Raw genomic sequence first — 21,739 nt, 5'->3', positions numbered from 1 at the left:
CCCTACCCCACCTTCCCCTTCCGCTCTCTTTGAAAGTCTTCTCTTCTCTGTACTAATGGTCGTTCCTTCCCGTTCCTCCTTTTCAATGCGTGTGGCTACTTCTTTGTTCCACTCAGCCATCTTTCGCCCTACCTATAATACAATACGCCCAGTAGTCTTTTCTGTCTCGCCCAGAACCCAGAGACGGGCTTTTACACTATTACGCCCCGCAAGCCACGTTTCTCAGAAGCCTGCGTATGTCTGTTCTATCCCTTTGTTTGAGCAGAAGCTATCAGAAGGCACTCCATGGAATTGAATAGCTTCTAGTCTCCCTACTGATTTACTACCAGCCGTTGGATTCAACATTCATAGCTAACAGCAACCCGCAGTCTCCAAAATACCTTCAGACAACCTCGAATATCGACTCCTCTTACATACACTCCTCCCACAGCTATTTCGGTTCGACACTGTTCATACAGGCGGAACAACATGTGTAAACTTCACGGAGAGGGGGGTGTAGAGGCAGGTGGGGTAGACGTGTCTAAGGGCAGAGAGCTATTACCTACCAATGTAGTGCCGAAACACTACGACGTTACCTTAGAGCCGGATTTCAAGAAGTTCACATACGAGGGAAAGATCACCGTGGACCTAGACGTTGTTGAGGATACTACCTCAATTTCTTTGAACACCCTAGAGCTCGACATCCACAGCACATCGATTATTGTTGGATCGCAAACCATCAGGTTAGTAAATGGCCGAGACGTTGGGAGGTCATATATCTAACAAGCTTTCTTTACTAAAGCTCCAGTCCCGCGGTTTCTTACGATGAGACTACCCAAACAACCAAAGTTGGATTCGAGAAGACCCTACCAAAGGGATCCAAGGCACAACTCCAGATGGTATTCACTGGCCAGCTCAATGACAAAATGGCCGGTTTCTACCGTTCTACCTACAAGAATGCGGATGGAAGCGAAGGTACCCTGGCCACGACTCAAATGGAGGCAACTGACTGTCGAAGAGCTTTTCCATGCTTTGATGAACCCGCTTTGAAGGCAGAATTCACAGTCACTTTGATTGCCGACAAGAATCTAACTTGCTTGAGTAACATGGACGTTGCTTCGGAAACTGATATTCAGTCAAAGATCAGCGGTACAACTAAGAAAGCTGTCAAGTTCAATAAGTCTCCTCCAATGTCTACTTATCTGGTAGCCTTTATCGTTGGAGAGCTGAATTACATCGAAACCGACAAGTTCAGGCTCCCTATCAGAGTATACGCACCCCCTAGTTCGGATATTGAGCATGGCCGCTTTGCCTTGGAGCTTGCTGCTCGTACTCTCGAATTTTACGAGAAGACCTTCGACAGCGAATTTCCTCTCCCAAAAATGGTATGTGATATACTTGTTTATTAGTGTCTATCTAATTCGAAATGTAGGATATGGTTGCTATTCCAGACTTTGCTGCCGGGTAAGATATACTCTCGCCGAGGTACTCGTACAGATTTACTGACAGTGCCGAATAGTGCAATGGAGAATTGGGGTCTTATCACCTATCGCGTAGTCGACGTCATGTTTGATGAGAAGACTAGCGGTGCTTCTGTCAAAGAAAGAGTTGCGGAAACAGTTCAGCATGAACTCGCTCATCAATGGTTTGGTAATCTAGTTACTATGGACTTTTGGGATGGTCTGTGGCTCAATGAAGGGTTCGCAACTTGGATGTCGTGGTACTCGTGCAACATTTTCTACCCCGAGTGGAAAGTTTGGGAAAGTTACGTCACAGATACTCTGCAAGGTGCACTTTCTTTGGATTCTCTGCGCAGCAGTCATCCTATAGAGGTTCCAGTCAAGAGAGCAGATGAGGTGAATCAAATTTTTGATGCCATATCTTACTCGAAGGGTTCTTGCGTCCTTCGAATGATCTCAAAATATCTCGGGGAAGATGTTTTCATGGAGGGCATCCGCCAATACCTGAAGAAACATGCCTACGGAAACACCCAGACTAGTGATTTGTGGGCTGCGCTCAGTAAGGCAAGTGGAAAGGATTTGGAGAAGACTATGGATATCTGGACCAAGGCTGTTGGATATCCCGTCGTCACTGTCACCGAGAACAAGAAGGACAACACCATCCACGTGAAGCAGAATCGCCTACTACGCACTGCAGATGTGAAGCCAGAAGAGGACAAAGTGCTCTATCCAGTATTTTTGGGTCTCCGTACGAAAGATGGTCTTGACGAGGAACTTGTTTTAACGAAGCGGGAGGATTCCTACAAAGTCCCAGATCTAGACTTCTTCAAGATCAACGCTGATCACTCTGGTATTTACCGAACCTCATACACACCCGAACGACTAGAGAAGCTTGGAAAAGCTGCGAAGGATGGCTTGTTGAGTGTTGAGGATCGTGCGGGTATGATTGCTGATGCGGCAGCACTTGCGGCATCCGGATATCAGAAGACATCTGGAGTACTGAACTTACTAAAGGGGTTTGATGGCGAGAAGCAATTCGTGGTATGGAACGAAATCCTCTCTCGCCTTGGTACGATCCAAGGTGCTTGGATGTTCGAAGACCAGAAGATTAAGGATGGCCTTGAGACATTCCAGCGAGACCTTGTTAGCGGCTTAGCCCATGGGTTTGGTTGGCAATTTAAGGACAGCGACTCCCACCTTGACCAACAATTCAAGGCAATGCTTTTCGGCAGTGCAGGCCTGTCTGGGGATAACACCATCATCAAAGCCGCTAAAGATATGTTGGCGAAATTTGCGGCAGGTGATAAGTCAGCCATACATCCTAATATTAGAGGCAGTGTGTTTGGAATGGCGTTGAAATATGGTGGAAAGGAAGAGGTAAATATGTTCCCCTGGTATCTTGCCGTTCCTTTCTAATCCATAATAGTACGATGTCATCATTGATACTTATCGCAACTCTAAAAACAGTGACGAGCGTAACACTGCACTTCGCTGTCTTGGCCGGGCCAAGGATCCCGAGCTTATCAAGCGTACACTGAGTCTTCCTTTTGGAGGCGAAGTCAAGGAGCAAGATGTCTACCTCCCGATTAGTGCACTACGAACCCATCCTCAGGGCGTTGAAGCCTTGTATGGCTGGTTGACTGAAAACTTTGATGAATTGGCGACGAAATTCCCAGCTGGGCTTTCTATGCTTGGATCAATCGTGACCATCTGCACATCGGGCTTCACCAAGGAGGCTGATATAGCACGAATTCAAAAGTTTTTCGATACTAAGAGTACGAAAGGTTTTGATCAAAGCCTTGCGCAAAGCTTGGATACTATCCGAGCAAAGAGTGCCTGGCTTGCGCGGGACAGGGAAGACGTCAAGAAGTGGGTGGAGTCTTATGAGGGGAAGACTATCAAAAGCGAGTTGTAGACGATAGTCGCAGCGAAAGCATTTTCTGTGGATCTAATGAAGCAGTGACTCCATAGCTGTCCGATATAAGGATAATTACAATATATAACGCCCCTCCAGACAATAGCAAATACTCGGTAGCTTCAAGAGCGTCGTGGGTTGTGAAACACCGTGAGAGGTAGAGTTCGTGGACTTCGAAAAAGTTATGTCAACCAACTACGAAAACTTCTACATGCTTCAGAACTAAAATTGAATAAACAAAGAGAAGATTCCGAATTTCCCAAAGCCGCCTCATCTTCCGCTTTCAAACCAAACGAAAGTCCAAGTACTAATGCAATTATTCATATACCGATGGCCCAGGCAAAGTGTAAGAGGTAGGCTGGGAAATTTGTTAGTCTAAGTCCACTCCTTCTTCCTATGATTGTCGAGGACAAAAGCTTTAACTTACGACAGGATAATAGATATTTATCAATATACCAGGATCAGTCGCTTTATATGCACCAGGGAATGCCACCAAATCAGTTGGAGTCCCGGTTCCCCCACCCGTAACATCGACCTGTCCGCACGAGATATAAAACTGTGCGCCCCCCGCGCTACTCGCAGAATGCAGTGCAATATGCTCAACACGGAGCAGGTACTCGCCACTAGGGAGCGACGCAGGAACCGTGAAGTTGACTTGCGTAGCATCTAGCGTTGGCCAAGTCAGCGACGTGCCGAAGGTTGGGCCCTGTCCGAAAATCTTGAACCACACGGTGCCGCTTCCGTCCCAGGTTGCGGCTGTTTGGCCGGAGGGGACTGATGCCATGTATACTTGGAGGGGCCCGGGGTGGAATATATCGGGGCTGGAGGTGAAGCCGATGGTGCTGCCGGCTGGGATGGCGAGGGTTGATGAGCTGGCTGTGGAGGCGTTAACGTTGCAGCGGAGGTCTAGAGAGGTGACGTCTGTGACGGGACTGTTGGTGTAGTAACCTGTCCATTGGCGTACTGTGGTTTGTGAGTTGCCTTCTTTGGCATGGGGAAGGAATAAGTGGACATATAATATGGAATGAGATGAAGAGGTCGTGCTTGCGTTTCTTAACACTTCAAAAGCGCAACCGAAGTCCGACTTATTGACACTACTAGCTTGGAATGAATAATACTGGTTGCTTACCATATTGCCAGTCTGTCGTTGCAGCGCCATCTTTAATAAGCGCTGGAAATGTGTAGTGTGCGTTTGCCAGGGAAGAAAAGGCAACGAATGATGCGAGGAACTTCATCATGAATATATGTATAAGCGTAAAATGTCTTGCAGATCTTGAGATATATAGAGCTGGAAGATGTCTCCTAGCCTTTATACATTCCATATACCTACTTTCTCTCATGTTTGCTTCCACTAGGCTTTCAACATCGAAGGGCTAAGTGTTATTATCCTGAATACACTTGACAATTATCCAGATTATGCGCATCACATGATGTTGCGTTTCCTCCCCTTTACCCTGGCACTGTGTCCTCTCAATGGCTACTCGTTTGAGTTGGATTTAATAATTTTGAGCAGATGATGTGTCCTGCAAAGTATGCTTAAATACGTTCGGGAAACCGGGCCTAAGCTAATAGAGATAGATCACTAGATGTCTGGTACCACTTCCCATCGCCTTGAGGGCAGGCATGTGTATGGATGAGTAGAATGGTGTCTACTCTATCTTGCCCCGTAATCCGGGCTTGAGTATGAATGCCCAGGTAGGAGGTAAGGATCACGCTGCTAGATATAAAAAGATGAAATGACTTACTTCATGACCATCAAATGAGTTCGTGCCGCTTCATAGAGTGTAAGCGGACAGAAAAGGGGCGATCTCTTTTTGTTGCATGTCGCACCTCTCATACCACTAGCCGTTGGTTTGCTATTCCTACCTAAGGTAGGTATCTGAAGGATCCACTTGTCTAGATAGGCGGGATTGAATCATAGGGTATTGCCCTATTGATGGAAAACGCTAGCATAGTGCTGCGACGTGCAACAAGATTCATATCTGCTTCTCGATTTGGATATAAAGTTCAAGCGGTAGCATGCGGCATCATGGAATGAGTGAAATTCATTTGAAGAAATGAAGTCACTCACTCTACACTGGATAGGGGTTTTGCGATGTATGACTGCTGGGATACTATCAGTGTCGATGAGACCGGAAGGGAGAAATAAGCAATGGTAGTGCACCCAAGGCTTTTGAGTTGTACTCTGTTGAGAGGATTCTGATCCGAATTGACAGATGGAGGGTTTCAATGTTCTTCAGCCAGAATTGCATTCACCTTTAGCTTCACCACAACCTCCTGCAATTGAGGCACTGCTTCCACTTCATCCCAACGCAACATCAAAACATCGCCACGCGCAACTCTTTGACTCTTCTCAAAACATCAAAACGCAATTCTGAAACCAAGTACAAGAATCAACAAACGATGGTAAGTCACCCAAAAGTAGTGGTGATCGATATGCTCACAACTTTGAAGGCACCCAAGAATCTCCCTCCCGCCGCCAAACAGGCAAAGATTCTGAATTGGTTCCGAGAATCGATGAATGTCTACACTCTGAAAGAGCTCGAGAAGTTGGTGCAATCTGTCGCATCCATCAACTCGATGCAAGTCAAGGAATACCTTCAAGCTCTTCAAGACGAGAACCTCATCCGAGTCGAGAAAATCGGCAGCGGCAATTGGTACTGGTGCTTCATGTCGGATGCTAAGAAGAGCAAGGAGAACATGATCAACACCTTGAGGGCCGAAGAAAGCAAGATGATGGCTTTGATCGCCGAGACGGAGAAGCAGATTGAACAAGAGATGGCCAAGCGCGATGAGGATGACGAGATGCTGGTGGATAATGGCATGGACAGGAAAGCCCTCTTGGAGGCCCACGAGACGCTCTTGAAGGAGATGGAAACCCTCGACAAGGACTTGGCTTGCTACAGCGACAATGACCCGGCCGAGATTTCACGCAAAATGGAGGAGACGAAGAGAACAAAGGATTGTGCTATCAAGTGGACTGATAATGTGGAGGCTATGCAATCATTCCTTTTCAACATCCTTGGGGATCGCGCTCAGGTTGCCGCCACGATGCAGACGAGTTGTGGTGATGAGTACGTCGTTGGAGAGGGTTTGAAGGATCTCTGTGCCCCAGCCTGAGCACGAAGGGCATCAACAATTATGTACGTGGAATTTTGAAGGGATTTGAGAAGGATTACGATACACATAATCTAGCATCATCCTCACAGCTCCTTTGTATCAGCTAGCTATGGCCAACATGTATTGCTAAACAGGTACAGTACAGTATTGCTATTATTTGAAGCTAGTCGAGTACAACGCAGTTATTCATCCAGATTAGGAGACCAGACCGAACTTCCGGAGATACTGAATTCAGCAGTGAGACATTTTGCTGCAGAACGAAGCGTACCTTACCTAATTAGGTATGTATGGCGACCTTTTATCGATATATTCATCAGATCAGATAAGGGGGCATTTGCATCTGCGTTCCGTGGTTCCGTGTACGGAGTACGAAGTAGGAGAGAAAGACAGTGCGTGGAGGCGGGGCGGGGTACTGTACGGGTACGGGATCCTAAGCGCCGACAACTTGGTGGTATCCTTCGCAATTGGATTGGCATGTTGCCGAATAATCAAGCTTTCCGGGGTCTGGGCGGGCCGATGCACGCTGCAAGAAGGGGAGAGGGGAGATCAGAATGGGAGGGGAGTCCACAAGGATTTCCTTAAAGAGCGAGCTTCTTTTAGAAGTACGGTCGGTGGGCGTTGGCGTGGGCGACGGCGTGGGCGTGATGCTACGGTATCTGAGAGAAGTGCCGTGCCGTGTGCCCCTCATCGCGACTTTGACAGGAGGTTTGTGCTTCTCAGAGCTGCCGCAAGAGTAAAGTGCGGTACAGAAAGCACTATACAGTACTGTACGAGTCGATTACGGAGCGTGTGCCACCTAAGATATACGAACGACTAAAGCTCAGCCACGATTACATACTTACAAGACCGTAGTGATGCTGTTGATGATGGATGAATTAGTTCACTCCCTATAATTATTTATCCTCTTTGGTACTGCTGGAATACGAGCTTCCAAACCCCACACCCAACTATACCATAAACGCAGATGGTACTTACTGTACGGCCAGCGTATTTGGCGCCTCCTCTTTGACCACCCCGTCAATATAGTAATATCATTCATTTGCGAGTACGATAGGGAGGTACATACATAGCCGGCAGAGCAATCCCCAAGCGCTCTGACTACTGTACCAAGTCTCACACCGTAAACCTTCTCCTTCCCAAACCCGCAACGCGTGTACTGCGACAATTGCAGGACGACCTCTCCAAACCGCCCGCTCACCCCAGTTTTCTGTTACCGTCGCGCTGCGCGGTGCTGTCCCCTGGCGTCCGCTGGAGTTTCGGCTTGCGTTGCTGGACTGGTGCAGACGCCCCGCGATTCATGCTAATCATTAATACTGTTTATGCTGGGCATCCTGTCGTTCCGCCGTCTCTGGTTCGACCCACGAAGGTGCTTCGTATCTTTCGTCAGGGCTTCACGTGTGACCGGCTTGAACTCCTTGGCAACTACGACTCAAATCTTGGCAGCAAAGCATGTGCGCCAATACCGATAACAATACCACTTCCAGGGCCTCAACGACCTCGCCCTTTACATCGACATCTACCAGCCGGTCGCTGTTGTCGAGGTTGACGGCTCCTCTCAAATCCCGCAGCACGCGAAACCTGACCAACTTCCATATACAGCCCAAAGAGCCCCATCGCCGATATTCTCCTGGAGACCTTGTCAAAGGCGCGGTAGTCCTCACTGTCCTTAAGCCCATACGCCTGACGCACCTCACCGTTTGCCTCCATGGATTTGTCCGCGTTTTCAAGCATCAGAATGAGGCGAACGAGTCATTGCCCGCGGATGCCGGCTTGACATCCAGCAATAGCAAGAAATCACAATACTTTGGCAACGGCCACGCCTCCCTATTTCAAGACGAACAAACCCTTTGCGGCGAAGGGCGACTCGATGCCGGTGTCTACGAGTTTAATTTCGAATTAGTATTCCCCAGGAAAGGCCTGCCTAGCAGCGTTGATGTGAGCTCCTCTCACCCGAGTCCGCTACCTAGCAAGTTGACTGATAAATCGCATAGTTCGAACGAGGAACCATCTCATATTTGATCACAGCTACTATTGTACGACCGACCTCGATTGCTGCCACGTCAAGTTGTGATCGAAAAATCTCCTTGATCGAGACGGTGGATATTGGCGCATTAGCAGCCCCAAAACCTCGAACCATATCTTTAGAACCAATACGTCGGCGCCCTAGGAGAAGGAAAACGGTCAAGAATAAAGAGAATGCGCCCCGGGAAGCGACTGAAAGAACCTCGGGCAGCGAAGCAGCGCGAATAGGATCCCCTCTTCCAGACGAGTCAGTAAGCCAATGTGGTTCATTGGACAATAACACAAACCCTCGAAGCCCAATACCAAGCGACATGCAAAGCACCGGCAGTGCAGCTACCAGTGCAGACAGCACGGTTAGCAGCAGTACAGGACTCAGTTTCCGGCTTGGTCCTGTACCATCTTCTGCCAAGTCGGCACGCGACAGTCAAGGGACTGGTAGCAAGGGTTCGGCACCGGAGAAAACAATAACTGCAACTATTGAGTTACTAAAGTCTGGATGTCTACCCGGCGACAATCTTCCTATCAAGATCTCTATAAGACATACCAAAGCGATAAAAAGTATGCACGGGATCATCATTACGTTTTATAGACAGGGGAGAATCGATTCAGCTCCTCCACTGTCACTCTTCACGAACATCAAAGGGAAAGAGGCACAAAGATTAAAGCATGAAGAGTACTATCCCAAGTCTAAGACGGGACTTGGAGGATTGTCGCTCACTTCCGCCGGATCAAGCAGTTTATTTCGCAAGGACCTTGCACAAACACTGGCCCCTATCCTTGTCGATCCAACAACTTTAACATCAACAGTCAATGCATCAGTGAGAGTACCCGAAGATGTTTTCCCTACCATCTCGGGGGTTCCTGGCGAGATGATCAGCTTCAAATATCACGTTGAGGTTGTTGTAGACCTCGGTGGCAAGTTAGCTGGTCAACAGCGGCATGTTCCAGGAGTATCTTCAGTAATAAATGTCGGCAATCTCTCTGCAGCCCGCGGAGATGGGAACCCAAATATGTTGACCGCTTGGGGTGGCAATATCGTGGATACTGACCATCTCAGACGAGAAAAGAGCGTTGTTGCCTGTCTTTTTGAAGTCACCGTCGGTACAATTGACAGTGCTCGCAAAAGAGGCGGAGATAATAGCTCAGATACAAGACAGAACAACGATGGGTCGTTGAACTCTCCCGCCACACCTGTTACGGCACACGAACCATTACACGAGGAGGCCTACGTACCGGAAGCCGAGGGCATTCATCAGACTGACCAGCGAACTCCCCATCCCTACTATGACCAGACTTATGACGATCAATACCACGATTACTACTCACACATGGGATATGACCATCACCTGGAACCTCATCCTGAGTACACACAACCTGAGTATTCTCAAATTCCAGTTCCTCAGCCAGAAATACATGCGACTGAAGGCTTGAGTGAAAAAGAGCGTATCCGCCGTGCGGAGGAGCGCCTTCTACCTAGTCAACCACCTGAAGATAACCCAGGTCCCTCGTTGTCATGGACAGTCGTTGGCCCACCCGCGCCCTCTGCGCCATCCGCACCCCCGCTTGAGTTACAAGATGACATATATGATGCGGATGCGGAGACTCTTCAAGCTGTATCAGCATCGGCCGCTCCTTCTGCAGTAGATATGAATGCCTCGGGCGCATCTTCAACCATTCCTTCAGCACCAGCGCTGGAAGATCTTGCCCCAAACCCAGGACTTCATTCTACCGATGATAAACAAGAGCTGGAGCGACAAAGGCTGATGAATGAGGCTAGCGCGCCTTCAGAATTCGTTGCAGACGAAGATGACAATGCTGGTGAAGGGGGTAGTAGGCCACAATATGAGCCTTCTGCTCCGATTCTTGCTGAGGAAGGTGAATATGAGAGTCGATATTCACATCATCATTTGGAAGAGCGGGGATTATCTTCACATCAGGAAAGCCTGCCAAAATATGAGCGTTGATATTTAGTGGTTAAGCATATATCATTATATATACCGTTGCTAGGATAGTCTATAATTGATTGGATGATAACGAATGAGATGATACCCAATACTATTTCTAGCCATACAGATAGATGTCTTCACTGTTTACAAGTATTCACCATTTGTGTAAACTGACATTATATGATCTCCTACTTGGCTCAAGTGAGCTATACGAGTCAGAATTCCACGGCTTTTGAGGAGTCTCCGTACTCTTCAATTAGTGAAACGTCCCCGGACCGGAGTCTCTTAACGCGAGATAAACCGTCGTCATGCTTCCCCATCTCGGTAGAAACCCCCGCGGTAGCGTGGAGACCCCAAAAAGTGAAGTCGGGGTATTGGGGATCCTTTCCTCTTCGGTGCAATAGCTTCCCCACAAAACAAAATAGGCTTGCGTTTTTGTGGGGAAGCTGAAGTCCAAACCTCTCCTCGGGAACGGCAGTGGAGGCTGATTTTTAGTTCTCGGTAGGCTTTCGACCGGCATCGCGTTGTGTCTGGTCTATAAGTTCGTATTCATCTTCATTTTCTCTCTCTTCTATCGTTGGTTAAAGACCTTTAGGTTAGAGGTGTGAAGGTATGTGCTTTCCTGTTAACGGCACATTGATGAGCGGAACGAGTCTTATACTAACGTTTGAGTGTATTTAGATATTTTTCTCCAGTTAAAGAGCAACCTTCCAAAACTCTGTTCTTTCAACAGCCTATTCATCGTCGCAGATAAAAGTCATCTACACGAATAATGGGCCTCTTTGGAGGAACCCCAATGAGGGGCAGAGCCCTTAACTGGGCTATCACAGCAGCATCTTGCCAGGGCTTCTTGCTACTAGGTTATGACCAAGGTATGTCAAATTCTTCCCATGCAACGAGAGTTCCGGGCATGTCCCAAGGACTCGATTTGTAGCTCCCGAAAATGCCACATATTAATTCGTTGAGCAGGTGTGATGTCCGGTCTTATCGGAGCAGACAACCAATTCGGAAAAGATTTCAACTCCCCGGACTCCAACATGCAAGGCATCATCGTCTCCATCTACGATATCGGCTGTGCGGTGGGCTGTCTCTTTGCATTCTTCTATGGCGAGAGGGTGGGAAGGAAGAGAATGATTCTCGCTGGCGGAGTAATCATGGTTATCGGTACGGCATTACTTGGTTCTTCTACGACGCTGGCGCAGCTGCTGGTGGGCAGGATTGTGACTGGTGTGGGGAATGGCTTTAATTCTTCGACGATACCCATGTATCAGTCTGAGATGTCTAAGCCGCAGAATAGGGGGATCCTCCTTTGCATGCAGGGCACAATTACTATTGTAGGACTGTGTATCGCATATGTAAGAACCTCCCTCCAAATCTTCATCCTCAAAAGGAAAGTCTGTGGACTAATCACGTGCTTCTCATCCAGTGGCTCGACTTCGGTCTCTCGTACGTCTCCGGCCCCGTACAATGGCGCTTCCCCATCACCTTCCAAGCCTTCTTCGCCATTGCCCTCGTCCTGCAGATGCTGCCGCTCCCAGAGACACCACGCTACCTAATCGAAAAGGGGCGCGTGACAGAAGCGTCGGAGATCCTGGCGCGTCTGGAATTGGATGTCAATACAACCATTGATAACGATGAGGTGGTGTTCCAGCGTCGCCAGATTGAAACTTCGCTGGAGCTCGAGAGCGCAGGTGGGCCGTTTAGATATTCGGAGTTGCTGAAGGGCGGCCATGTACAGAACTTCAGGAGGATTGTGCTATGCTGTGCTGTAAATATCATGCAGCAATTCACGGGTGCTAATATGGTACGCGCTTCCCCCCTCATACTTACAATTCTGTTCACTCCTCGAGGAGCCTAGGACGCCAGCACGTGGCTCCTCGAATATTTTCAACACTTTCTGATATTTCCCGCATGCCAATGCTAATCCGCTGCGTGCGCAGATAAACTACTACGCCCCCGTCGTCTACGCAAACACCATGAACCTCTCCCGGCAACTCTCGCTCATCCTCGGCGGCTGCACGTCGCTCACCTACCTCGCCGCGTCCTTCATCCCACTCTGGACGGTCGAGAAGTACGGGCGGCGCGCCCTGCTCATGTTCAGCGCGGCCGGCCTGTGTTTCTGCTTCAGCATGGTGTCGATCCTGCTGAGCATCGGGACGCGGAGCGCGGCGTACGCGGCGACGGCGTTCGTCTTCATCTTCCAGATCTTCCTGGGGATCGGCTGGTTGCCGATTCCGTGGTTCTATCCTAGTGAGGTTACGACGACGAGGATTCGGAGTCGGGGACAGGCGTTGGGGGGGTTTACTAATTGGATGTATGTTGTCTTGCATTACTGCTTATTCCTTACTTCTTCCCCCTCATCCCTTTTATTCTCAGAGTAGTCGGTCCGCGAATTCTCACTAACTGGATTGCCCCCTTCCCCAGGTGCGTATTCACAGTCGTGCAAATAACACCCATCGCAATCGACAGCATCAGCTGGCACACCTTCATCATCTTCGCCGTCTTCTGCGCGCTCTGGGTCCCCATCGTCTACTGTTTCTTCCCCGAGACGAACCAGCTGGGCCTGGAGGATGTGGATCACTTGTTTGAGAAGGGCGGCATTACAGGTGGCGTGTTTAAGGCTAAGGGGGGCAGAACCGTCGAGCCGGGTGTGCATGAACGCGTGCCGGATATGGGCGAGAAGGGCGTGGTGGATGGGAAGACGATGCAGGTTGAGGAAACGGTTTGACTTTTGCGGGGGGTTTAGATATGTTGAGGTGTTAGGTGAATGGTGAAAGGCGTATGGATCTAGACTCTGATCTTGAAATTGAAAACGTCTTCCAAGTAGTGTAAAGAAACACTGTACCGGTGATGAGTTGCAGAGAACGTTGATATTATTCATGCCTTCGTGAATATCTCGAATCTACTCCTGAAGCAGTTCGCCAGTGAACGAAAGCGTTGATGTTTATATACAAATTTTTGAGTGAGGGTCTACACACGAAGCTCTAGTGATCTTCTCGCAGTCTTGTCTATCAGCTCTATTTGAGAGCTTTCTCGGCTCTTCTTTCTGTCTTCATGCCGTATGTAATGCTTGAAATAGAACCCCTTTAGTCATAAAACGACGCCTTAACACCTTCTCAGCTAAGTCGCTGGGTTGAATAAAATGCAACGCAATGCAATGCAAAGATCAGAACCTAAATATCAAATAACTTCTGTCTCTATGCGTCTGCTCCAACGACCATGCCCATTTTAGCGTTTCCGACAACGGGTTTGATTTCCTTCAGCTTCAATGGCGCGGTGCCGAGACCGTTGCGGTTGCGGTAAAAGTAGACACCCTTTCCTTCTCCAATGGCTCCCTCTGATGGCTCCACCCACTGGCACCAACGAGCGCTTTTCCAGATACTCCTGAGGAATCCGAGAGACCCTCCCTCAACATCAGAGCGATAGTGGCGGCCCATGATAGGCTTAATAGCCTCGCTCGCCTCATCTGCGTGGTAGAAGGGAATGGTGCTAACGTAGTGGTGGAGGACGTGGGTCTCAATGATGCCATGAAGAAGAGTGCGACCGATGAAGCCAAATTCACGGTCAATAGTTGCGGCAGCTCCACGGACGTAGTTCCAGCTTCCAGCAGTGTAATGAGGAAGGGTTGGGTCAGTGTGCTGGAGATATGTGATGGCAACTTGAAAATGTTAGTAAATATTCAGGATAATTCATCATTGTGGTGCATTCTTACCGAGCCAGTGGTTCACCCAAAGGTAAGGGAGGAAATACCACACCAGCATGTTGGTGAATCCAAAAGCCTTGCAGAGCATGGTCAGGATGGTGACGGTAATAGCGATACCGATATCACTCAAAATAATAAGCTTCGCATCCTTGGCTTCATACAAAGGACTGGATGGGTTGAAGTGGTTGACTCCAGTGCCATAGCCGTTTGACTTTCCAATGCCGCGACCCTCTGGCTGACGCTCGTGGTTATTGTGTCCGGTTGCGTTGGAGACAAGGTACATTGGCCAGCCGACGAGCTGCTGTCCGATTGTGTGGAGCAAGGTCATAATTGGGGTCTCCTCGGTCAATTCATGAACTTCGTGCGCCAATTTGCCAATACGAGAGGCGTACTGATCACGAGTCTTGGGGACGAAAACCATGTCTCGCTCCAAGTTCCCGGTAGCCTTGTGGTGCTTGCCGTGGGAGATTTTCCATGAGAAATATGGGACAAGAAGTGCCGAATGGCATAACCATCCAGTTGTGTCGTTGAGGATCTTTGAAGGAGAAAAGGCTTGGTGACCACATTCGTGGGCAAGAACCCAGAGACCAGTACCAAAGAAGCCCTGAACCACAGTGTATATAGCCCACAATGCTGCACGTACTGGTGTAGATGGGATGTACTCGGGGGTGACGAATTTGTTGAAGAGGACAAAAGTGGTAGCAAGACTAGCAATATCACGAGCGACATAGGCCAAGCCTCTCAATCCAGATCGTTCATAGCAATGCTTGGGTATTGCGTTTCGGATGTCGTTGACAGTGTAGTCGGGGAGCTCAAACACGTTTCCGTATGTATCAATGAGTTTGCCAACACCCTCCTCCTTGCCATCGTCCAGCGAGGACATGGAAGACAGAGATGTACTCGACGGTGATTGTCTTGGGGTCTCATTGGGGGAGCCCGCAGCGGTGGAGGGGGCCGAATCATTCGTGGTTGAGGTGACCGTCCGCTTCAGGAGCGTACGCTGGGAAACAGCAGTGGATGCCATTGTGAATGTGATTGTGGGGGATATATGCGTCGCAAGGACAATTGGTTTATTGATTAGGGTTCTGGGCTGTCGACGGTATACTCGAGATATGTGCCAGCTCGAAAGTATGAAAAGTAGCCTCGAGGTATTTTTTGTTGAGTTGACCTAGGACCGAGACTTTTAATTGGGGCGCGGGTGATACTATTGTGAGACCGTGAGCAAGTTACTTCCAGTTGGTCGGGTGGGGAGTGGCAAGTGAAGAACATACAGTTATCAAGACACGTCTCACCGTCGAGGCATGTATTAGAAGTTGAGGGAGAAACAGAAGGGGCGGTGGGCGGTGGAGGAAGAGAAGGAGGTAGACGCAGGAGAAGCAAGTTGGGGTCAGGACGTATCTATGTATTTTTTTAACCCCTACCCCTTCCACATGCAACGATATCCACCGTTCTTCGCTTGGCACCCCATCGGTTTCCCCTTGCTCTTGCTTGTTTCTGTCCCGCGCGCGCCACATTTCGAAATCCCCTCCCGCGGTCTAGTTTCGGTACGGAGTAAAAGCAGAACCCCCTTTGCTCCTGACAGGGGAGGGGCTAGATCTGAGCATTTTACTGTAACTGCCAGAGCCTCGAACAGCTGGCTACAAAGCGAATAGTCTACAGCAACAACTTATCATTCGCGGGCGTAGAATTATATATACTTCATACTGCATCTGCTTCTAACTAATATTATTGGCACTTGTGGCTTGAAAGCAAAGTCCCTCGGCCACTATTCATGCGATTCTACGCTTTGGGCGTAAAGTTGGTCTTGCCTATCGATATCACCCACCGGAGTTGCTGCAACAGAAGCAATTCGTACAACAACCCCAACTAAACCAGTTTTCAATAGTTCCAACTTTCAAAAATCCTTTCTATGTTTTCCCCTCTTTTCCTTCTTTGCATTCTCCGTTTTTACTTCTTGCTCAAGTTGCTCATGGATTGACAGCGGTGATCGATCCCCTTTGGACACTATCTCGCGACTTTACAATCCGAATTGCCTCAGATCTGTGGAGAAAGCTCGCCATTTTTACTATAACAGACATGGGGAAAATCCCTCAGTCTTCTCAACTTTTTCTCAGGATCCCAAAGTCTCTTCTCACCGCCAGAGTATCTGGCGACAAAAGTGCCCTTTACTTGAGAGGCTTGCATAGCCTGCTGCATTGCTCAGCTCACGAGGAAGCGTAACCGTACCACCGTACTCGTAATCCAGTCAAGTCGATTCTGTTGGTCCCCCAGTGCCAAGTTCTCCAATATTTGCCATCGTCACCACTTGCACAAGGATTCGTGGATGAAGTCTCCTCAATTCTAGGTGGGGTTCAGAGGGAGGACTTTCACATGTAAACCGAAGTAAATGCACCAACACCACGAGGGACCCAGGGCCAGGGCCAGTGCCAGTGCCAGTGCCAGTGCCAGTGCCAGTTTGCAGGTTCAGGAACAGATGCACTGCACCAAGACCAACCCAACCTTGAAGCTGTGGGGTCAGAAAAGGGGATAAAGAGGGCCAACTGGATGATGCTTTGCTTTGCACCCCTAAGGAATTTCGATGGTTGACGTTGCATTGGCGAATCAGAAAGCGCCAACGGGCCAGACCCTGCTTGCATGCATCGTTGGTAGGGTCCGATCTCCCCGCTAAATCGGTTTTGTTGGGAGACAGGGGGCTTTCGTTGAGTGAAAGTTTGTGGCAGCCTTAACCGCCTTGACAGCCTCAGGTGTGCATTTCACATGATCGATGATGTTGTACAAACCTACGTATTCAGTCTCAAAATTAATGCTCCTGCATATGAGATCAACTTCTCTCCAGTCGTCGTGAGTTCGGATAGCCACGATTTCCACTAGACTTTCTTCGACTTCTTCGAATGAATGTCACCTGATCTCGGTTTGCCAATGGACATGGGAGCTTCCCCTTTTGACGTCCTTACTCCTTACCGAGGTTGGACTAAAGTAAGAAAGTCATGAGACAGCAATTACTTTACCGTTTAGGGTGGTGAAAATAACGCCATTCAGTAGTTGTCCGACAGCTCACTCTTCACGATGCCTATCCTCGAGCCCTGATTTGTCTCCTTGTCCATTCCTGCAACACCAAAGACTCCCGTCTGCCATGTGAAATGCACATGTCAAAACAGACAGACGCTGCCACAAAACCTCGAATCCCAACACAATACGGAATCTCTCCTCCATACAGCGTTGATATGATGACTAACACCTTGCCTGGTCTCTTCCCTTGAGGTGGAGGCTCAAGACCAATATCCATGTCAGAGAACATGCAACCGGCTTTCGAGCCTGATTTATTTTTGAGATAACTTCAGAGTTGGTATCCAATGGTATACCTAGGCACGCCTCCTTTGATACTGTGCCATGGTCACTGAACCACGTAAAAGTTGGGAGGACGACATCAAAGCCATACTGTAAGAATGCATCTCATCGGCCATATCCTAGTCTGAATCTCGCTCAACACAATGATAATAAATGTTGGGACTTTGACGCTGCTCTCCGTGATATAAGGACGGCAAAAGAGAAATATCGTCCGATATTTGACAAGACCACAATGAAACCACAATTGAAGCGCTAGGAAACGAAAAATGAGAAAAAACGGGACTATCATGTCAGATCCTCCTAGGGATTCTATATTAAAGTTCCACTAACCTTTAGAGATGTCCCATATTGCTCGTCCCCAAATAAGGGCCTCGAGAATTCAGATCCCCAAGTATGACTAGAGTTTAACCAACATCAACACCCACCTCCAAATATAACCACACTTAAATCACGGGATACTCCAAGACTTCAAGGAGTGCATCAAACTGAACCCACAATATCTGATTCTCCAATCTCGTAAATTCTAGCAGAATAGATATACACTTGCTTCCAACGCCCATTCCATGCATCTCGATATTTATACAAACACATCTCGGGCACTTTCCCAGCTTCCAGATCATCGTACTCATTTGGGCCACTTCTTCCATCCACGACCATGTCCTCTCTGTCCCAATCCTTAGCAAACTGTTTACAATTCCAGCACTCGGGCGAGGGGGAAGGGGGAAGCATACCTCTTTCCACGTCTGCACCATCTGCGGCATATCTAACATAGCCTGTCGTCTCTTCTCCAATCTGTCAAGTGCATCACATCAGTAAAATATCCTCCCATCCGCAGCCCTAAATCATCAAACATAAATAAATATAAACATACCTCCCCTTCAACGTCCTCTCGCTCTCCTTCCCCTTGACCTTCTGGCCAATTCCCGTCCCCTTAACTCTCAACCCATTCTCTGCCCTTCTCCGAATCCTCTCAGCCGTACTCTTCACACTAGGCGGCAACAGCTCCTCGATGCCATGGTTCCGTGCTAGTTTTACGAGATCGGCTTGTCGGCGCAGGGAGAAGGTTGGGTTGTGCCATTTGCCAGTTATGGCATGTTTGGTAGAGCGGAAGGGTGACGGGTAGGGTAGATCATTGTTGGTGCTTGGTTGCAGTTCGGAGCTGGATTCTAGGGGCGTGGTTGATGCATTGGGAGGCGTGGAGGTTTGCGGGAGGATGGCGGCAGGTGGGTATCGTGCGAGAAATTTCGTCAATCGAGGTGGTAGAGACTGTGCGAGCTTTATGTACTGGCTGCGCTGCATTGTGGCCATGGTGAAGGTGAAGCCTGGCTGTCTTTAGATGTTGAAGTCTTTAGAGGTTGTGCTTCTGATATGCGGCTGTCAAGTCTTGCGGTGGACTGAAAAAGCGGCACTAGCTTTTTTAATGTGTCAGGCAGAATTGAACATCAAATATTGGCTAAGTGCGTGCCGCTTTTTGGGGCAAGGCGGCGGTGGCTGTCAAATTTCTTAAAGCGCATTAGTCAGCTACTTTCAACCTTCTCCAGCCTGTCTTGTCGCATTGTTCAGCCTTGCTTCGGCTCTTCACCAACACCCATACTTATCGACCACCGCGTATCTCCAGCGCATCCTTTTTTAAATCTCCCACTCAACCTGGAGCATTCTCCTTTGATGATGTCTGGCCTAGAAAGCGATTATGCAGTACCCCCACCACCACCTCCGGAAGTTTCAGCCCCCCTCCTCCCAGCGATTTACCACCTCCACCACCGCCAGAAGAACCTATAATAAAGAAGGTAAAAGCAGGATGGGGCAGTGCGTCACGAGATCGTGGGCCCCTAAGTATCGAGGATATTCTAAAGAAGAAAAAAGAGGCCGATGAAGCGGCAGCAAAGGTAGGTTCTCCCCTCCTCAAACCCGCAGTTATTACTCTCATGTTTACACGCGTCTAGTATTAATTTTACATGTACTGATTTAATCTCGCAGCCCAAATTTCTATCCAAAGCTGTTCGGGAAAGGCTGGCCCTCGAGAAGAGAGCAAAGGAAGTTGAAGAACAGAAGCGCAAACTCGAGGCGGCGAGAACTCCTAACTTCCCACAACGGAATGGCTACGCCCCCCGGAATGGCGACCACCCAGAACAACGAGAGAGCAATGGTCGGGGCTCTTCATCTGTGCCTACGGGTCCCAGAGCTATGCGACACGGCGATCAACCATCCGGTCGAAATGGTCAGCAGGGCAGCTCAAATGGTGACAGACCAAGCGGTGATATGGAACCCCCTGTGGTCCCGGCGGGTTCGCAGGTCTCGAGCTGGATGGTGAACTCGGCTGGGAAGAAGCGCGCTACGAATGGCGGGGATGCACAGGATGCACAAGCTGCTCTCATTCGGACACGTTACATGGGCCCAGATACCAACAAGTCAACATTTTCGGCAAAGAACAAGCGCCGGCGGACGACCGAGAAGAAATTTAACTTTGACTGGAATGGTGATGAAGATACCTTCTCGGAAAATGACACGCTGTACTCCGCTCGAGCCGATGCGACTTTCTATGGAAGAGGAAGGCTTGGTGGATATGCGGAAGAGATCGGATCAGGAGGTGCAATCAAGTATGCTAAAGCACTGGAAGAACGTGATGCAGGAGCTGGCAAGGCACGGGCACAAGAAATGCTGGATATGGAACGACGAAGAAAAGAAGATGCATCGGGCAGAAACTCTCTCGACAAGCATTGGAGCGAGAAAAAGCTGGAGCATATGCGCGAACGAGACTGGCGTATTTTTAAAGAGGATTTCAATATCAGCACTAAAGGTGGAGCGATACCAAATCCTATGAGAAACTGGCAAGAGTCGAATCTTCCGAAACGTCTGATGGATGTTATTCAACAGGTTGGATACGACGAGCCCTCAGCTGTGCAAAGAGCTGCCATACCTATTGCCTTACAGGCCAGGGACTTGATCGGTGTTGCTGTCACTGGTTCTGGTAAGACTGCTGCATTCTTACTTCCTCTACTGGTCTACATATCTGAATTGCCACCTCTGAACGAATTCACGAAGAACGATGGACCCTATGCAATCATCTTAGCACCTACCCGTGAATTGGCTCAACAAATCGAGGTCGAAGCTCGGAAGTTTGCGACTCCTCTCGGCTTTACTTGTGTCAGTATCGTCGGTGGTCATTCAATCGAGGAACAGTCCTACAATTTGCGAAATGGTGCCGAGATCATTATCGCGACTCCAGGTCGTTTGGTAGATTGTATTGAAAGACGGGTGCTAGTTTTGGGACAGTGCTGTTATGTCATTATGGACGAGGCTGATCGTATGATCGATCTTGGCTTCGAGGAATCTGTCAACAAGATCCTTGATGCGCTCCCCGTTGGCAATGAGAAGCCTGATACAGATGATGCAGAGGACCCTCAAGCAATGAGTCGACATCTAGGTGGGAAGGATAGGTATCGACAGACCATGATGTACACGGCCACTATGCCGTCTGCCGTGGAGAAGATAGCGAAGAAATATCTGAGACGACCAGCAATCGTCACCATTGGTAACATTGGAGAGGCTGTAGAGACTGTCGAGCAACGTGTCGAATTCGTTTCCGGGGAGGATAAGAGGAAGAAGCGCCTGAACGAGATCCTTGCGTCTGGAGAGTTCCAGCCACCTATCATTGTGTTTGTCAATATCAAGCGAAATTGTGATGCTGTGGCTCGAGATATCAAGCAAATGGGCTTTTCATCAGTCACTTTGCATGGTAGCAAGACACAAGACCAGCGTGAGGCTGCTCTGGCGTCCGTCCGGTCTGGAGCGACAAATGTTCTGGTTGCCACCGATCTCGCAGGAAGAGGTATCGATGTACCAGACGTCAGTCTTGTGGTCAACTTCAACATGGCAACCAATATCGAGAGTTACACGCATCGTATCGGTCGTACAGGTCGTGCCGGCAAGAGTGGTGTTGCCATCACTTTCTTGGGCAAAGAGGATGCAGACAACATGTATGACTTGAAGCAAATGTTGACGAAGAGCTCAATCTCCCGCGTCCCGGAAGAACTTCGAAAACACGAGGCTGCGCAGCAGAAATCTACTAGGAGCGGAGGAGGGCAGAAGAAGATCGAGGAGAGTAGTGGTATCGCGGGAAAGATAGGGGGTTGGTAATGGGGCGCGTACTGGACAGAAGAAGTGTAAAATTTACACTCGATGTGAAACATTAAAGATCGGCGCTGCTTCATGTGTCAATTATATAGCTTAAAAAATTAAGAACTTA

The 21,739-nt window shown here is 48.9% G+C and overlaps 8 protein-coding genes across 8 annotated transcripts; 5 read left to right on the top strand and 3 right to left on the bottom strand.

Annotated features, from left to right (window-relative positions):
• Nucleotides 1-468: 468 nt before the first annotated feature.
• On the top strand, nucleotides 469-3,354 carry APE2_0 (Aminopeptidase, mitochondrial; the record flags this gene model as incomplete). The annotated part of the gene is made up of 5 exons (XM_031151983.1): nucleotides 469-722; nucleotides 788-1,364; nucleotides 1,412-1,443; nucleotides 1,499-2,816; nucleotides 2,866-3,354. 5 exons carry the CDS (start codon nucleotides 469-471, stop codon nucleotides 3,352-3,354), a joined length of 2,670 nt encoding a protein of 889 aa, XP_031003074.1.
• Nucleotides 3,355-3,670: 316 nt separating this feature from the next.
• On the bottom strand, nucleotides 3,671-4,589 carry eglD_3 (putative endo-beta-1,4-glucanase D; the record flags this gene model as incomplete). The annotated part of the gene is made up of 3 exons (XM_031151982.1): nucleotides 3,671-3,712; nucleotides 3,782-4,317; nucleotides 4,484-4,589. The coding sequence occupies 3 exons, from the start codon at nucleotides 4,587-4,589 to the stop codon at nucleotides 3,671-3,673; spliced, it is 684 nt and encodes a 227-aa protein (XP_031003073.1).
• A 1,168-nt stretch (nucleotides 4,590-5,757) lies between these two features.
• mcp7 (Meiotic coiled-coil protein) lies at nucleotides 5,758-6,474 on the top strand (the record flags this gene model as incomplete). The annotated part of the gene is made up of 2 exons (XM_031151981.1): nucleotides 5,758-5,760; nucleotides 5,809-6,474. 2 exons carry the CDS (start codon nucleotides 5,758-5,760, stop codon nucleotides 6,472-6,474), a joined length of 669 nt encoding a protein of 222 aa, XP_031003090.1.
• A 1,449-nt stretch (nucleotides 6,475-7,923) lies between these two features.
• Nucleotides 7,924-10,460, top strand: RIM8 (pH-response regulator protein; the record flags this gene model as incomplete). Its single annotated transcript, XM_031151980.1, has 2 exons — nucleotides 7,924-8,409; nucleotides 8,466-10,460. 2 exons carry the CDS (start codon nucleotides 7,924-7,926, stop codon nucleotides 10,458-10,460), a joined length of 2,481 nt encoding a protein of 826 aa, XP_031003081.1.
• Nucleotides 10,461-11,214: 754 nt separating this feature from the next.
• On the top strand, nucleotides 11,215-13,170 carry STL1_3 (Sugar transporter STL1; the record flags this gene model as incomplete). Its single annotated transcript, XM_031151979.1, has 5 exons — nucleotides 11,215-11,314; nucleotides 11,412-11,797; nucleotides 11,869-12,246; nucleotides 12,383-12,756; nucleotides 12,867-13,170. The coding sequence occupies 5 exons, from the start codon at nucleotides 11,215-11,217 to the stop codon at nucleotides 13,168-13,170; spliced, it is 1,542 nt and encodes a 513-aa protein (XP_031003088.1).
• Nucleotides 13,171-13,639: 469 nt separating this feature from the next.
• Nucleotides 13,640-15,169, bottom strand: FAD12_1 (Delta(12) fatty acid desaturase; the record flags this gene model as incomplete). The annotated part of the gene is made up of 2 exons (XM_031151978.1): nucleotides 13,640-14,100; nucleotides 14,155-15,169. The coding sequence occupies 2 exons, from the start codon at nucleotides 15,167-15,169 to the stop codon at nucleotides 13,640-13,642; spliced, it is 1,476 nt and encodes a 491-aa protein (XP_031003089.1).
• Nucleotides 15,170-17,973: 2,804 nt separating this feature from the next.
• MRPL25 (54S ribosomal protein, mitochondrial) lies at nucleotides 17,974-18,801 on the bottom strand (the record flags this gene model as incomplete). Its single annotated transcript, XM_031151977.1, has 3 exons — nucleotides 17,974-18,177; nucleotides 18,225-18,285; nucleotides 18,365-18,801. The coding sequence occupies 3 exons, from the start codon at nucleotides 18,799-18,801 to the stop codon at nucleotides 17,974-17,976; spliced, it is 702 nt and encodes a 233-aa protein (XP_031003086.1).
• Nucleotides 18,802-19,058: 257 nt separating this feature from the next.
• Nucleotides 19,059-21,630, top strand: prp28 (Pre-mRNA-splicing ATP-dependent RNA helicase; the record flags this gene model as incomplete). The annotated part of the gene is made up of 2 exons (XM_031151976.1): nucleotides 19,059-19,379; nucleotides 19,471-21,630. Coding segments are annotated over 2 exons (2,481 nt in total), but the record flags the coding sequence as incomplete, so codon positions are not given.
• Nucleotides 21,631-21,739: the final 109 nt, after the last annotated feature.

The sequence above is a fragment of the Lachnellula hyalina genome (assembly GCF_007821495.1).
Source record: "Lachnellula hyalina strain CBS 185.66 chromosome Unknown contig00137, whole genome shotgun sequence".
NCBI lineage: Eukaryota > Fungi > Ascomycota > Leotiomycetes > Helotiales > Lachnaceae > Lachnellula > Lachnellula hyalina.
This window is presented reverse-complemented; position numbering and strand designations above follow the sequence as displayed.